The sequence below is a fragment of the Megascapheus bottae genome, chromosome X, assembly GCF_031878675.1.
Source record: "Megascapheus bottae isolate mThoBot1 chromosome X, mThoBot2.hap1, whole genome shotgun sequence".
NCBI classification, from domain to species: Eukaryota; Metazoa; Chordata; class Mammalia; order Rodentia; family Geomyidae; genus Megascapheus; species Megascapheus bottae.
The window spans coordinates 66,556,722-66,572,630 of NC_143547.1; the positions used below are offsets into that span (position 1 = coordinate 66,556,722).

A 15,909-nucleotide genomic window follows, 5' to 3' on the forward strand; every position below is an offset into this window, starting at 1 on the left:
AAGTGAGTATAAAGTTAAGTGATGATCAAAACCAGACACATAATAAATATCACATTAAATAACCAACTCAAGAAGAAAATCTGAGAGGCAAATACTTGGATGAAAAGAGAATTCATAATTAGTACTCATTATATCCTGTCCTAATTATAATTGGTACATACATATTGCTCTCAATCCTGGATATACTTTTACTTAGTGAAGAAGCAGTATCTTATTCATTTCTTCAATCTACAACACCACACAAGGTATCTGACATTTAATAGCTCTGCAATAAATATTTGCTGAATCAAATGGAATTGAAATTAGAACTACATTCCCTTTGGTTTTGTTTGCTTATTTCTGCAGTGTGCAGCATGTATTGCCACTGATATTTTAAGTTCAGAGTGAAAAATCATTTCAATGTGTCCTAGGCTTGATATCCATCCAACCCAACCCCCAGGACAATAGTTTTCATTATAACCTCCTGTCTTTGCCATTCTGGATGGAATTCTGTGCACAGAAGTTATATACATATATGGGTATATCTATGTAACAAATCGTAGCACAGGAGCCCCCTGGGCTTCCTCGGGCTCTGGTATGACATATTTGAGCCATATAAATTCAGCTTCTCCTCTGACATCTGTTAGCCGACTCACTTGCAACTCCACCTCAGCAGTGGTCTCTCAGTGCTCTCAAAGCAAGGAAAGAGTACTGTGTGCTGAGAGACCATGGCAAAGAATCCTCCAGAGAACTGTGAGGACTGTCACATTTTAAATGTAAGTTGATTCATATTTTTCCCTTTTGAGCAGAAGCGTGGTTTCACAGATTTATAGTATTACAGTATGAACATTGGAAAATGAAATGAAAGGAGACTTTGAATTATGACTTGCTATTTTGAGGATTATTGTATATTGTTTCATTCTCTCTGTTCTTTGCATAGGCAGAAGCTTTTAAATCTAAGAAAATATGTAAATCACTTAAGATTTGTGGACTGATGTTTGGTATCCTAGCCCTAACTCTAATTGTTCTGTTTTGGGGGAGTAAACACTTCTGGCCGGAGGCACCTAAGAAAGTAAGTAAAAGTAAATGCCCATAACTCTTAATGCTGCTGTTTGCATGAATTTAACTAGTGTTTAATATGTAAATTAATCTGAAAATGAAAAAGTACTAATTCCTTTCTTGTTTTATTTTATGGTAGTATAAAACTGAATCGAGGTTTTGTTATCTTTTATTTGCCTAATTTGTTTGGTAAGGAGAAAGTAAGTTGTCCTGTGCATTTTGGTTAGTAATGATAGGCTGTAAATTTACCCATTCTTCTGTAATACTTGACTTTAAAAGGACTTTAATCTCCTTCTAGAAGTAAATTTTTCTCTGTATAAAAAGTACGTTGCATCTTTCTTTCAATTGTCTGGGAAGAAACTTATGGAAAAGTTGTTAGAGTACTACATAAGGAAAAACCACCAGAAATGACATCAAAGGTTTTACAGGGATTATGTTTCTGACCATTCATCTGCTCTAAGGAGCAGCACCAACTCCTTTTTAGAAGTAGTTTTCATACCTGTGTTCATGTTTATTTATGATTTGTAAAAAAGCTTTTCAGCTCCTCACCAGTCAAAATTATCACTGTCCTACTGAGAGAGTAATGCCACAAGGTAGAAAGTGAGCAAGATCAAGTCATTAATGACAAGCATCTCAGAAAGGTTCTGATATTGGCGTCATTTTGTGATGCCTGGGTGGCCATTGTAGTGTGTATTAGTATGATTTAGTGTTATGATTATTCTCGAATTCACCTGCAATGGATAAAGTGTCTCCCAAATAAAACTGCAGTTCTTTCCTGCTAACAATTTTCATTTGAAAGAAAATTAAGAAATATACAAATTATACTGTGTGAAGATGGCATTGCCATGCATTTCTGTGTGTAGGTGGTTGTTGTTGCTCCTGCTGCAGCTGCTGCTGCTGCTGTTAATTTGCTGTCATAAGATGTTCATTTTTATTTGATAACAGATATAAGAAAGAAAAGAGAAATTTAAGAGGGAGGATGAGACAAGAATGAAAATGGATTGACATGGACCTTTAGGAGCCAACGAAGCAATAGGAGCAGAGGGAGAATAATATAAGAATTGATGGGAAGAGTCAGAGGGAGAGAACAAAAAAAGAAATTTGCCAAGTGTCCAAAAGAAAACAAAAAAAGGCATAGCTACACTGGGATGATGCCATACTCCCATTTAGTCTCAAAGAATACTTTATCAAGTGTAGGTAGGAGAGAGAAAAACAGCCTACCTCATTGGTTTGCCTTTTTATTTCTTTTGTTTTCCAGAAAGGATTTGGGGCATCATCCAATTCCTTTAGTTAGCCCCTATGCCCCCTCCCCCACTCACTTTTTAATTACATATTACTCAGACATCTGTCTAGAGATGTAAAGCTAAGAGAGTATGCAAAATATTCAAAATCAAGAAAGAAATACTAAATGAGTAAGAGTGACAAAATACATTCCAATATAATTCTAGTACCACTTAGCTAATTCCCAAGATGACCCATGCTTGCCCCTCCAAACTGAATCTTAAATTCTCTTAAAAATTATGCATGAGTTAGAAGACCATAATTCTTTTGTTCACTGTCAATATAATTTATTTAACTGGAGAGGTAGGTAGCTAATCCATGTCTAGGTAGCCTTTCTTACTTTTCAAAACTGAATAGTACTACAAATGCAATGTTGGAAGTGTTGAGGTGAGTTTTTTTCTAAACTTGTGGGGTGTTTGCCATGGTACAGCTATCAGTGATGAGGCAGCCATTTGCCCATGCCCCTAGCTAGTTTCATGTTCTCCTTTGCCTTCTAATACATTACTTTTGGTTTTCATTTCACTTACTTTTTCAACAATAAAAAAGAGATTCTGAGACTGCTCAAGACAAACAAAATAGGGCATACATAGAAAATGTGAACTGTGCTACCGAAAAAAGTTTACCAAAAATTGAATCTGTTGTTTACAGTTATGCATTTTAGGATTTCATTTTAAGCAAAAGATTTCTTAGAAATGGACAAAACAATATGAAGCTATCAGACAAAAGACACTAACCAGGATGACTCTTAAGGCAAGTTTTTCTATCACAAACAAAGGTTAATTGCTTTCCATCCAAGGTGTTTATGTCATGTATTATCTTTGATGCATATAATCTGGCTTACAATACAAGATCAGGTTGCATTCTTTGTAAAGTATGAGATCAGCTGGAGATGCAGATGTTTTACTCTATTACCATCCAAATATCTCACAAGGATCATTCCAATGGCCTAGCCTACAAATAAGCCTTCCTTCTGTGTAGACAAGAATCCTGGGAAGAGAAAAGTAGTTGAAGAAACATTTGCAGCAGACAAGCATACAGGCATCTTGTACAAACTTAAGATTCTCTCCTTTAAAAGTATGACCTAGCAAAAAACAATTAGCAGAGGAAAATTCAGGTTCTTTCAGACTTCAATAGCCTGTGGAACTTGTAAGTACTAGCAAGGCCTTAGTAGATAAACTATTGATGCTGCAGTACTCATTAACGGCAGTGAAGGAAGGAAGGAAGGGAGGGAGGGAGGGAGGGGGGAGGAGGAAGGGACAGAGGGAGGGAGGTACGGAGGGAGGGACGGAGGGAAGTAAAAGAGAGAAATTAAGAGGGAAAGAAAGAAGGAAAGAGTAAAGAAGGAAGGAATGAGTATCTTTAATTGAGCTGCTATGCTTGCTTCCCAGGCCCCAGCAACCCTGAGACAGAGTCAAATACAGGAGCCACTTGATCTAAGAGTTAGTCAGGTCCACATGGCTCTGTAATCAGCTTTTTGTTTAGTCTCAGAGAATCTGAGAGAACACCACATTGACACTCCCCTGCCCTGGGATCCTTGAAGAAAATTCATTGGACAAACATCCCTGCTTAACCTCCCTGTATTTCACTTTTAAGTTGAAACAATTAGAAGCCAACTGTTCAGAAAATCAATGCAGTATGGAAAACACAAATCAGAAAATTCCAGCCCTTAAACCAAGAGTTTATAGACATAGCACATATTTTGTATCAAATTCTTCCAGTCTTTTAAAGAATGAGTTAGAAGTATAAGAAACTAAATAAGTGGAATGGTATCCTTCTTGCCATGTGTGAGAACAGTCTGGTGACCTTAGGGCTAATTGGAAACTGCCATGCCCATAAAGCAATCAACAGATTCCTGGACGAATTCCTTCAAATTTTACAAACTACCGATACAGGAATGAGAAGTGGTGAAGATACAATGTCATTCTGCCTTCACCATCCCACTTGCAGATGTCCACTGAAATAGTGTCACTCAGAATTTAAACCCAGTATGATTCTAGGTGGAGAATCCTATTCCCCAAAGATGTACTTTTTTAAGTCTGGGTCCAGCTTTTTTTTTTACTGCATATGTTGCCAGTCCTATCAGTGGCCCAAATCAATGTTCTTCACATAACTCTAAGAACACAAAGGAAACTTTTCCTCCCCTTGGTTTCCCTGGGCTTCTATACACAAGTCTTCTCTGGGTGATACAGCCTTAAGGAAAAAGTTGGAGATGCAGCTGGAATCTCTTAAGTAGGAGAACTTTGAGCTGCACCAGATGGTGCCACATAGACATTTTAGAAAAAAAAACACAAAAACAAAAGATATCTCTTCATTTGCTTTTCCCCTTAAAGCATTGCAAGATCCAAGTCTCCCTTTGTACAACAATGCTCAGTGGGTCAGCTTTTCCTCGGTTCTAGTCAGGGGCAGTTCCTAACACTTTCCTGAAATCAGTCCATAGCTATGGTGGCAAGGTAGCATAGGTGATTAACAGATGGTTGCAATCCAGTGATCATCCTAATAGACCTCAAATCTGAGCTCAACCTATTTTTCCATCTATCCAACACTGCATCTAAAAAGGGATGAGGGGTAAAGGCAGGAACTCTGTCCTCTGAGGCACAAAGTGACTTGCCAAAAATTGCAAAGCTTTTAAGTGGTAGAGCTAAGGTTAGGACTAGTTCTGCTATGAGGATTCTTTCCATTATTTTTCAGCTATATTTTTAAGAATCAAGATTGCATTGTAAGGAAATATCCCACAATGAAACCCCTTTGTACAATTAATATACTCAAAAAAGAATGGAAAAGAAAAAGAATCAAGGGTGGGGACTGTGGCTAAGGGAAAGCTTCCCAGCTTGCTCAAGTATGTAGATGAAATAAATGACTTTTTTCTTGTTTAAAGAACAGGAATGTCTGGCTGCTTATGCCAGTTTTTTTTTTTAGGACTGAGAACTGGTGATTGAAGATGCAGAAATCCAACATTGCATAAGAAACAATCTGTCTGAGATGTGTTGGTAAAGAAATACACATAGGTCCTTTAATTCCCACAAGCTAGGTTGATAATATAGTGGGGTAGCTTCCCTTCCCTTCCTTCCAGCGTAACAGCTGTTAACCAGCTATTCTGAGCATGTATTTCACCTTTGGAGTACATACCTCTTAAATAGACAGTAAAGGATGAACGTGGAGAGAAGTGCAGCTAGATTAATCACAGGCTTCAAAAAAAAAAAAAACCTAAGTCAAAGCCTGTCGGGACAGGCTAAAGCTAGTCACTCCCCAAACTGATTTATCACACCAGGTGAGTCAGCTTCACTCTTAAACAAAAAAAAACTCAGAGACTGTCACAAAGGCAAGAAAATAGCAAACTGTGAAAGGGGAATGGCTAGGGCTCATTGACTTGACTGAACAAAGGATTTAACTCAACTGAAAACAGAATTTCTGGGCAGGGAAGAGAAATGTGTTTGTGTCTTCTCAGTATTTTGTCAGTGTGTGTTTCTTGTACATTGCCTGTGTCTAACCACACATCTGTCTCCTTTCACATCTGATTAATATTCCACTCCATTGGGCTCTTAGTACCAATCCAACATTCTGATCCTTACAGTTAGAGACAGCCTTGTGTGTGGATACAGTAAGAGGAAAGATGTCTCTGTCCCCAGATATCTCCGGTTGCTAGTATTATGATGCGTACAATACCTCATTCCTCTGAGTGAACTATTGTACTCAAATTATTTTGCTAGTCCTGGAACTTGAACTCGGGCCTGGGCACTGTCCTTGATTTCCTTTTTGCTCAAGGCCAGAGTTCTAGCAGTAGAGCCACAGCTCCACTTCTGGCTTTTTCCAGGATTAATTGGAGATAAGAGTCTCATAGACTTTCCTGCAATGGCTGGTTTCCAACCATGATCCTCCCTCCGACTTTAGCCTCCTTAGTAGCTAAGCGTACTGGCATAAGCCAACAGCACCCAACTGTACTCAATGGGTTAAACAGACAAATATCTGCTAATATCTAAATGTGAAATTATTTGTCAGACTGATTTCTTCTTTCAAGGTTCCTGAAGCACTGTGAGATTCTTGGATGTGTAGACAGGAGACAAAGGGGCAGCTGGAGAAAGGGACAGCATGGCAAAAGGTTGTCAGAGTATAGAGTAAGTAGGGCATGAAAACACACCAGAGAGGGGAAAGTATCAAACTTTTAAACTTTTCTTATTTCCCTATTTGATGGGAGACTTTACTCCTTGTCATAGGTAGACCTTGATTTGGCCTTCCTGGAATAAAACTGAGTAGGGGAGCCGAAACTGATATATGCTTGCCACCTACTCACACCTCTGTCATATCAGCCACCCTGTCTCTACTTTAGTTTGTTCCTGGAGAGGACAGAGCCATTTATCTCTTCATCTCCAAAAGGAATCCCAACCCCTGAGCCAGGGAGCTTAGTCAAGAATAAAGTGGTGCTGATGTCAATGGCTTGCGCTCAGTCTTCATATGGGCCAGTGAAGGTTGCATAGCCAAGCAATGTGCCCACTTGGACCTGAGCCAGACAACTATGTCCGGATTTGCTCAAACTCATCCTCACATCCAAAGTGAACCTTTGGCATCATCTTCCTAGACAAAAGACAGTCTATTTCAAAAGGACACCTTTGATGGTGGAATTCCATCTAGGTGAATATAGAGCTCCCACTCTTGCTTCCTAGCAAGGATTCACACACCAATGAACTCATGACCAGATCACTCTGTTTAGCAAGCTATCATTGTTAAATAAAAGCAATAAGCTAGTTAATGGATACAGTCAGGATAAACCCATTCTCCTTCATCCAAGAAAGCAGCTCCAGGAATGTTGAAAATAATCAAGATCTGCTGAGCTTGGCAGTTTCCAATAATTTTCATCTAGCAAGGTGTCCAAGGAAAGTGGATTGCCAACAGTGCAGGAAAACTCATTCCACAGAATTACATTGAAAATTTAAATGTCACCAGTATGCTTCCATAGTCTTCTACCAATGATTGAAAATGCAGCTTGCATTTTCTCTTTCACCCAGGTAGGCAGCAGTCCAACCTCCCCTCGTCTCTAATCTAATTTTTCCATGCAACAATCCATTAGTAGTGAGACAGATGAAACAAACAGCTCAGCCCAGCCCCCAATGCCTGCTGGTGTCAACATTTGTCTCAGTAAAGGATAATATTTTCTAAGGAAACTATCCCCTATTGGGAAACCTAACAAGACTGGATCTAAAGTGGATGTCTCAGTTCTCTGCTTAGGTCAGACAACTGAGAGTTCAGTTTGTTTCCAGAGGTAGAACTTTCTCTTTCTTTAGCTGGCTGCAGAGCTGGAGCTAGGAATATATATTTTAAGCTAAGGCAAATAACAACCCTAAAGGAATTTGTTACTTGTCACAAAGCAGGCGAGACTTGCAGAGTTAACTCTGAAGTCGCTAGAGGGTTTTCAACACTGCTTTTCTCACAATCTCTTTAAAGACCTTGCCAAGTGTCCAAAGACTCTCTTTAGGAAATTAAGAGTGTGTCATTGTGGGAACAGTTATTCAACAAACACTTAACTGCCACCCATGCCTACAGCACTGTAGAACTACAAAGAGGTAAATGACTTAGCCTCTGTTTTTCTACTCAGCAGCTCCTTTAAGCTTCTCACACTTGTAGCGATACTTGTTTTAAACCCTTCCAACTGGTTTTTCTACTTGAGTTAGAGAAATTTTGACCGGGTTAAACTAACATGCTGTCACAAACATCAGCAGACACTAAACACACACACACACACACACACACACACACACACACACACACACACACAACTCAGTGTGATCTCTACAAAGCTACCCCCACTGGAGCCTATATCATTAGAAAGCAACATTGGCTCAGTTGACAACTTTCTTTCTCATAAGGACAGATAAATATTAAGAAATTTTATAGACAAAAGAATCCCAACAAGAGAGAGAAGATAGATTTCCAATTGCACCATCAGATCTGGCAAGGTTTGTGTTAGGTGGCAAATTTCTTTAGGGTTGTCATTTGCTTCTAGTTTAAATGTCTCAAGTTATTTAGGTTATATGCCTACTCCTAAGTGGAAATACTTCATGGAACTAGTCATACTCATCTCAGAGGAATTGTCTAATGGGATGAGTACCTAATACTGGACAAATGGAACATCTTTATATGGAAAAAAAGACCATTACTACTGAGGCAATAATAAAGCTCTAGATACATGTGGAGATAGTGAGTAATGTCTAACTTTTCTAAGTGTGTTTGAATCTCTCTATTGAATTTCATGAACAAAATGGGGAAGGGGATCATCACAGTGTGCTTAGAAAAAGGAAGCCATAGCTTAAAGAATGATCTTAACACACGGGGAAAACACTTTACAGGCTGGTTTGCAGAATATCTTTTGCTATTTAGTCAGGACTGCCAAGAAAACTGTTGGAATTCTTGGTAATTAGCTCAGCAACTTGGCTTCAATACAAAATACTGCCTCTGAAGGGATCCCCATATCAGTCCCAGTGCCAAAAAGTACCTTCCTTTAATCTAAAATTTCAGAAAATTCCCAGTGGCAAGCTTCTGAGATGGTAGTTCATTACAAAGGGTCTGGAAAGAGATGTCCCAGATATTACACAATTAAAACACTTTATGAAGGGACTGACTAGCTTAGAGTTTGTTTTCCTCTGCCCTCCCAGACCTATGACATGGAGCACACTTTCTACAGCAATGGAGAAAAAAAGAAAATTTACATGGAAATTGATCCCTTGACCAGAACTGAAATATTCAGAAGTGGAAATGGCACTGATGAGACATTGGAAGTACATGACTTTAAAAATGTAAGTTGGGTGTTTTCCCCCTAATTCTTTCTACTTAAACTATTTGAGAAATTGGGTCAAGCTAATGTCTTTAAGTTGGGTACTGGGGAATCATGCATGTAATCCCAGATACTCAGGAAGATTAGATCTGAAGATCACAATTTCAAGCTATTCTGGGTAGGAAAGTTCATGAGACACTTATCTCCACCAAAAAAAATGGCAAGAGTGGAGATGTGGCTCAAATGATAAAGTGCTAACCTTGAGTAAAAAAAAAAACAAAAAAAAAAAAACAGGAACAGCACATGGACCCTGAATTCAATCCCAGGACCAAAGGTCTTTAAACTCCACTGCATTTAGAAGATAAAGTTTTCCTTTCAGTTCAAAGTTTGCTATTCTGGGACCCTGACAGATCATGGAACTCATTAATTGTGGGTATTTCAGGATATTTTATTATTGTTTTGTCTGTTTTATAGGGATACACTGGCATCTACTTTGTAGGTCTTCAAAAATGCTTTATCAAGACTCAGATTAAAGTGATTCCTGAATTTTCCGAGCCAGAAGAGGAAATAGATGAGGTATGTTAGAATAACAATACTACTATCAAAAACTTCCTGTACTGGGGGCTATGTGTCAAACATTGTACTGAATGTTCCTTTTACATTGGTTTCTCCAAAAGCCCTATAAATAGACACTAGTACTATCCTCATTTTAGGTATATTACACTGAGACTTGGAACTCAAATGAGCCTTACCCAAGGTCACAAGGCTATAGAGTAGTATAATAGACGGGGGTCTTGACCTCAGGCCTTTCAAAGAACTATGGTTTTTCTATTTTAAGGTGCAACACTATATGTGTGCACATGTATACCCACCCCATTATGCACATCAGATTTCTACCTAGCAGTAAGAGTCAAAGGAACTCTTGCTCAAAGGAAAAAAAATCTCAAAAAAGTGAGTCTTAAAACTTCCTGGGGTTCTTGTCATTTGTTCGAAAGATTTTAGTTTTACCACATTACGATTTTACACTGGGCTGCTAATGGAATAAGTAACACTATTCTTCATTAACAAAAGAAAAATCAAAGGAAAGGACACCTTCGGTGCAATATAGATTGTCTGGAAACACTGCTAGACTTGGGTGAAGTCAAATAGCTGAATCAGAAACTAAATGGCCTCTAAAAGCCATAGGAGATGGACCATCATTGCCTAAAATACAGCCTTCATGACCTCCCTTGTGTCTCTTCGTTTTCTCAGGTATTCTGTTTTAATTACAGCTGTCAGTGAGAGGAAAGGGGGAGGCCTCAACTAAGGCCATATGTGAAAGCATTCCCTGACTGTGATAAGAAAAAAACAAACATGTGTTTGGTTTGGTTTGGTTTGGTTTGGTGTTTAACTGGCAAGTCTAAAATGGGATTGTGGCCGCAGTAACCTCTCTATGCACCATTAAAATTGCCTTCTCTTCTTTCTCCCCTGTTCCTTTTCCCTTTTCTCCAGAATCTCATCTACACATTGATGTTTTTCTTTTCTTCACCTTTTGTTTTGGGGAAATGGTGGTAGGGAGCATGTTTTCATTTTCCATACCCAAGTCTCAGCTGCTACTGCTTCCCGCATTAATCTTTCATGCTGGTGATCTCTTCATGGCCATAGGAGTTATAGACTTTCTATAATTTCCATGAAAAAGAATAAAATATCCATAAAGATGATGCTTTGATTCTAAGCTCCTTCATAATGACAGATTGTGTAACTTTGTTTTGTTTATTTTAAATAAGATCAAATTGGATGCCCTGGGGAACACATTTACTTCCAGAAACTGGGAATGGCTATAAGGGAGTGACAATAAGTTGAAAAGGCCATCAACAGTATTAAAAAGTCAATATGTGCAATACTATCTGTTGAGTTTTACAGAAAATAATATAAGCATTTGAGTACCACGAGCTATCAATGACAACACAAAATGATATAACAGGGCTTATTTCCCTGGATGAGATGGAAGCAAAGGCCAACAATACCTCATTTTAGACCTAATTTATTCTCCTGTTATTTTTCTGAATCTTTAAAATAACATATATATTCATCATGTACTAGTAGAATTACTGTGCCTTCAAGAAAATAGCATTTCTGCTACAATTTTTTATGAGACAAATTTACAGTCCTGAATAACAAAAACCCTCTTGTTCTGTATTCCCTTCACCACTGTATCTATGGCATGTGCATGTTAAACATGCAGAGCAGGTATATAAATAGCCCTGATTTTGCTAACAAAGCTAGTCAGCATATCAACATCATTTTATACAATCCCTTTCAATGCATTCCAAGGTCTTTACAGACACAAGGACAAAAGAGCCTAGACTTGAAAGTTGCAGGAGGAGGTGCAGATTACACAAAGGCATATTTCAGAGACTAAATAAAAATACTGGACTTATAAAGCTAAAAAGAAACAAAAGACAAAAACAAAAGCTTTATTATGAGTGAGAGAGAAGTGTTGAAACCTTAATGACAAGTGAAAAAGAGCTAGATATACAAGACAAGTACTTCCAGTACTAAAAACAGAAGAGGAACTATAATTCTTAACAATATTAACAAGGCTCCATAAAGTTAAAAAACACTCTGTAAGATACAACTGGAATGAAAGGAATAAAATACTGGTAAGGCTTGTAAAGCCATAAGCTAGATACTTTGAAACATAAAAGACAAATCTTGTAGTATAGTGAGTTACCAGTAACAGATAAATTTCTTGTAAAACTGAAATATTGGGTTCAGTTGCTATTTAAAGAATCTCACTGGTTTGGGAATTTTTTTTTTTAGTTTTAGATCAAACCCCAGTTGTAAAGCCTAAAACAAGGCAGATACCCACAATATCCATTGAAAAGAAAACAACTGAGAGAAAACAAATGTAAATCACTCAGTGTTACAGAAGCTCAAATTAAAATGTTTGTGGCCCAGATGGTGCTTAGAAAATAATGGAACTCCTTAAGTAAAATGATAAGAGAGAATGCTATCATTCAGTACCAGCCTTACTGTTACAACCAGGAAGAAACTATAAGTTTTTATTTTCTCCAAAGGTGCCTACAATATGCAAGACAGGCAGATAGTTTGGCAGCAGTTTGGGGCGGGTATTTGAATTATTATTCAGACTCAAAATGTATAGTTTTCCAATATCCCATAATGCCTTAAACATTTCATTAATCTCTCTACAGTCCCAATTCTGATTTCCTTTCTTCTTTCAGAATGAAGAAATTACTACAACTTTCTTTGAACAGTCAGTGATTTGGGTCCCAGCAGAAAAGCCTATTGAAAACAGAGACTTCCTTAAAAATTCTAAAATTCTGGAGATTTGTGATAATGTAACCATGTATTGGATCAATCCTACTCTAATAGCAGGTATGGAATTCTGTCATTCTCCTTCTTCTTTCCCAAGACAGTATCACACTGGGCATGGTGGATCATGACAAGGAGCCCAAACAGGATGACAATGGGGTATGTAGCAAATTCCAGGCCAGACTTAACCACACAGGAAGACACTATAGTGGGGAAGTGAGTGACAGGATAATGTTTCCTTTCCAGCTATGAAAGACCATATTTCTGGGCCTGGGCTATGTCCCTGAGCTCTTCAGCTCAAGGCTAGTGCTCTATCAGTTGAGCCACAGGGCCACTTCTGGTTTTCTGGTAGTTAATTCGAGATCAGAGTCCCACAAAATTTCGTGCCCCAGTTGGCTTTGAACTGCAATCCTCAGATCTCAGCCTCCTAAGCAGCTAGGATTACAAGACTGAGCCACCAGCACCCAGCGATTATATTTCTTGAATGAGACTGTGTGCTGACTGCCAGTGAGGAGAAAATTTTTCATAGCCAAGTTATAAATCAGATAAATGATTGCTGATAGATTTTTAATTTAGCTCAATAAAGGTAACACCACTCTAATGATATTAGTGATAACAAAAAGCGAATCTTTCTTTGAACACCTGTATTCATTGCATTAAAGATACTAGACTATTACCCCCATGGATCCAGAAAAAAAAAGAGCTAAAGTAATACTCTGCTATCTCCAGAAAGATTATCTAGGTCAAATGATGTCATTTGCCCAAAAGGACAGGACACTTGCTACAATGCAAATTTTCTATGCCTGTTTTGAGTATCACTACAAACATAATCCAGGGCTGGAGGTTTGGACTACAAAAATCCAGAGCCTTCAACTTGTCATTAACCCAGGGTCTGCAAAGTTTCCTAAACATCCTATTCTGTACAACTAACAAAAATATTGGCCTCTCCCATTCTGGACAGAATAGATTACTATATTACTCAAGAAAGAACATTCCCATCAATGCATGTCTGTATTTGTATTCTTTGGAGACTGAAAAAAAGGTGACTAAATGAAAAGTAATTTCTAGATTAAAAGCTGCAAATAACAAGAGCATTAGTAGATAAAATGATGAAATAAGAATAGAGACTATAGTTAGTTATATTTTACCAATGCTAGCTTCTTAGTTTTAATCATTTTACCATGATTATGTAGGATATCACTAGGAGAAACTGGTTGGAGTATATATAGAAAGTTGGTACTATCCTGGCAACTCTTCCATAAATCTAAGATTTTTGAAATAGAAAGTTAAAAATTAAACAAAAAGGAGAGGGAAAAAGTTGAGGAGTAACAGATAGAAAATCAAATCAAGCAACCAAGAAATATTTTGAGCACTTATGCGTTAAAAAATAATTGCGTGAAATAGATATTCCATATCCCTTGTTCTCAATCTTTAATTTAGTATACTTATTAAGCAACGAAATAAATGTTTGATGTCAAACAAGTAGAAGGCCTGTGTACTTAGGAATGGTGAGGCTCCTTTTGGAAAATACTCTTTCGAATATGAGCTGAAGGAGCTTGGAAGAGTGATTCATCTGTATCTAACTCATCAGAACACAGCAAAAATGTCTATCCCCAGCTCTCATTGTCCCACTTTGTTTAGAAATGCTTACAAAGCATTTGCATCACACATTTGTACTTATTATCTTAGTTTCCGAATTACAAGACTTTGAAGAGGATGGTGAAGATCTTCATTTTCCTACCAATGAAAAGAAAGGGATTGAGCAAAGCGAGCAGTGGGTGGTCCCTCAAGTAAAGGTAGAGAAGACTCGTCACACCAGACAAGCAAGTGAGGAAGAGCTTCCAATAAATGACTATGTGAGTATGTTCAAGTTACTCTTACAGTCATTGGAAAAAATGATCATGGCTTTGTTTTGGTTTGGTTTGTTTTTTTTTTTTCATTTTTCTTTCTTTTGCCGGTACAGAGGCTTGAACTCAGGATCACTTTTTGTTCAAGGCTAGTGCTCTGTCACTTGAGCAACAGTATCACTTCCAACTTTTTCTGTGTATGTGGTATCGAGGAATCAAACCTAGGCCCTCATGCATGCTAGGCAAGGATTTCACCAGTAGGCCACACTCCTGTCCCCAGTGATCGTAGTTTGAACAAACAAATGCCTAATGCACTTGGAATCTCTAAGAATCTCATTCAAACTCATCTAATATGTTATCAAATCTCTATGATCTGGCTAAGGCACTTCATTCCTTACCAGCTTCCCCACTCATACAAGCATGTCCTTCCCTCCTTGATGCTCTTTCTAGTGAACGTTGTCTTCTTGTTCTTTTAGACTGAAAATGGAATCGAATTTGACCCTATGCTGGATGAGAGAGGATATTGTTGCATTTACTGTCGTCGAGGCAATCGCTACTGCCGCCGTGTCTGTGAACCATTACTAGGTTACTACCCATATCCATACTGTTACCAAGGAGGACGGGTCATCTGTCGTGTCATCATGCCTTGTAATTGGTGGGTGGCCCGCATGCTCGGGAGGGTCTAGTAGGAACTTTGAGGTCACACACTTAACCTTCTGTTAGCTAACATATAATAAATGCATGCTGTTCAATGAATTTCTGCCTAAGAGGCATTTGGCTCCTGGTAGCTTATACTCCAGAACTGCTTGTAGGTAACTCTTCTATTCATGTTCTAATAAACATTTACATCATCAATGGCCTGATTGGTGCTGACCATGCTGGGTAAGTGAGAATATTCCTGACAACTGAAATGGAACAGACTTGTCTAACATGAATGACAACAATGCAAGTTTGTTCCTCATCATCAACTTGGATAGAAGGAGAGTGGGAAGCATAATAGTTCTCAAGTCCTATATTTTACTCTTTTGTATCAAGAAAGTGGAATTGAAGCAAGAGTATAGAGATAAAATGTCCCTGTGCATGATGCTTAAGAATATATCCTTTTGTGCATAGCCCCAATGTTTAATTATCTGAAAGACATACTGTGGAGTTGCTTAAGTATCTATTAAGCTGCTGGACAGACAGTGAGTCACAGCAGGCCAACACTAAAATATTCCAAGTGTTCAGACTCAGCAAAGGAGAAAGCTAACTTAGCAAAAAAAAAAAAAGCAGTCCCAGGCCGTCCTCCTATGTACAAGAACTCATCTTTGCAAAATTCAACACTTATAACCTTTATGTCTGACCTGACTTCAGATCAGTATCTGGTTATATAACTTTCTGTGGCAATTATCTGAAAAACAGAAATCCATAAATAACATTCGCAGAAACAGGCATGGTAAGAAATTACTGCAGTGAACAATCAAGTGGGTGTTTTTCCTTCCAAAGCGAGGGTAAGGTCTAGTTCCCAGTCACCACACACTATGCTTGGGAATAGAAAAGGGGACAGAGTAGAAAAGAAAAATGGGGTTGTTTCAAAAATTTATGCTCCACAAATCTGCTGTACCTTTTATATATATATATATTTTTATTGTAGTTGCACCTTTATTTCACTTGATGGTAGCATCC

At 38.1% G+C, this 15,909-nt stretch overlaps 1 protein-coding gene across 1 annotated transcript; it reads left to right on the top strand.

The window, feature by feature from the left end:
* The first annotated feature begins 647 nt into the window (after positions 1 to 647).
* Positions 648 to 15,909, top strand: Tnmd (tenomodulin). Its single transcript, XM_090325837.1, has 7 exons — positions 648 to 755; positions 920 to 1,051; positions 8,964 to 9,104; positions 9,557 to 9,658; positions 12,307 to 12,460; positions 14,087 to 14,253; positions 14,721 to 15,909. The coding sequence occupies exons 1-7, from the start codon at positions 708 to 710 to the stop codon at positions 14,928 to 14,930; spliced, it is 954 nt and encodes a 317-aa protein (XP_090181963.1). The 5' UTR covers positions 648 to 707; the 3' UTR covers positions 14,931 to 15,909.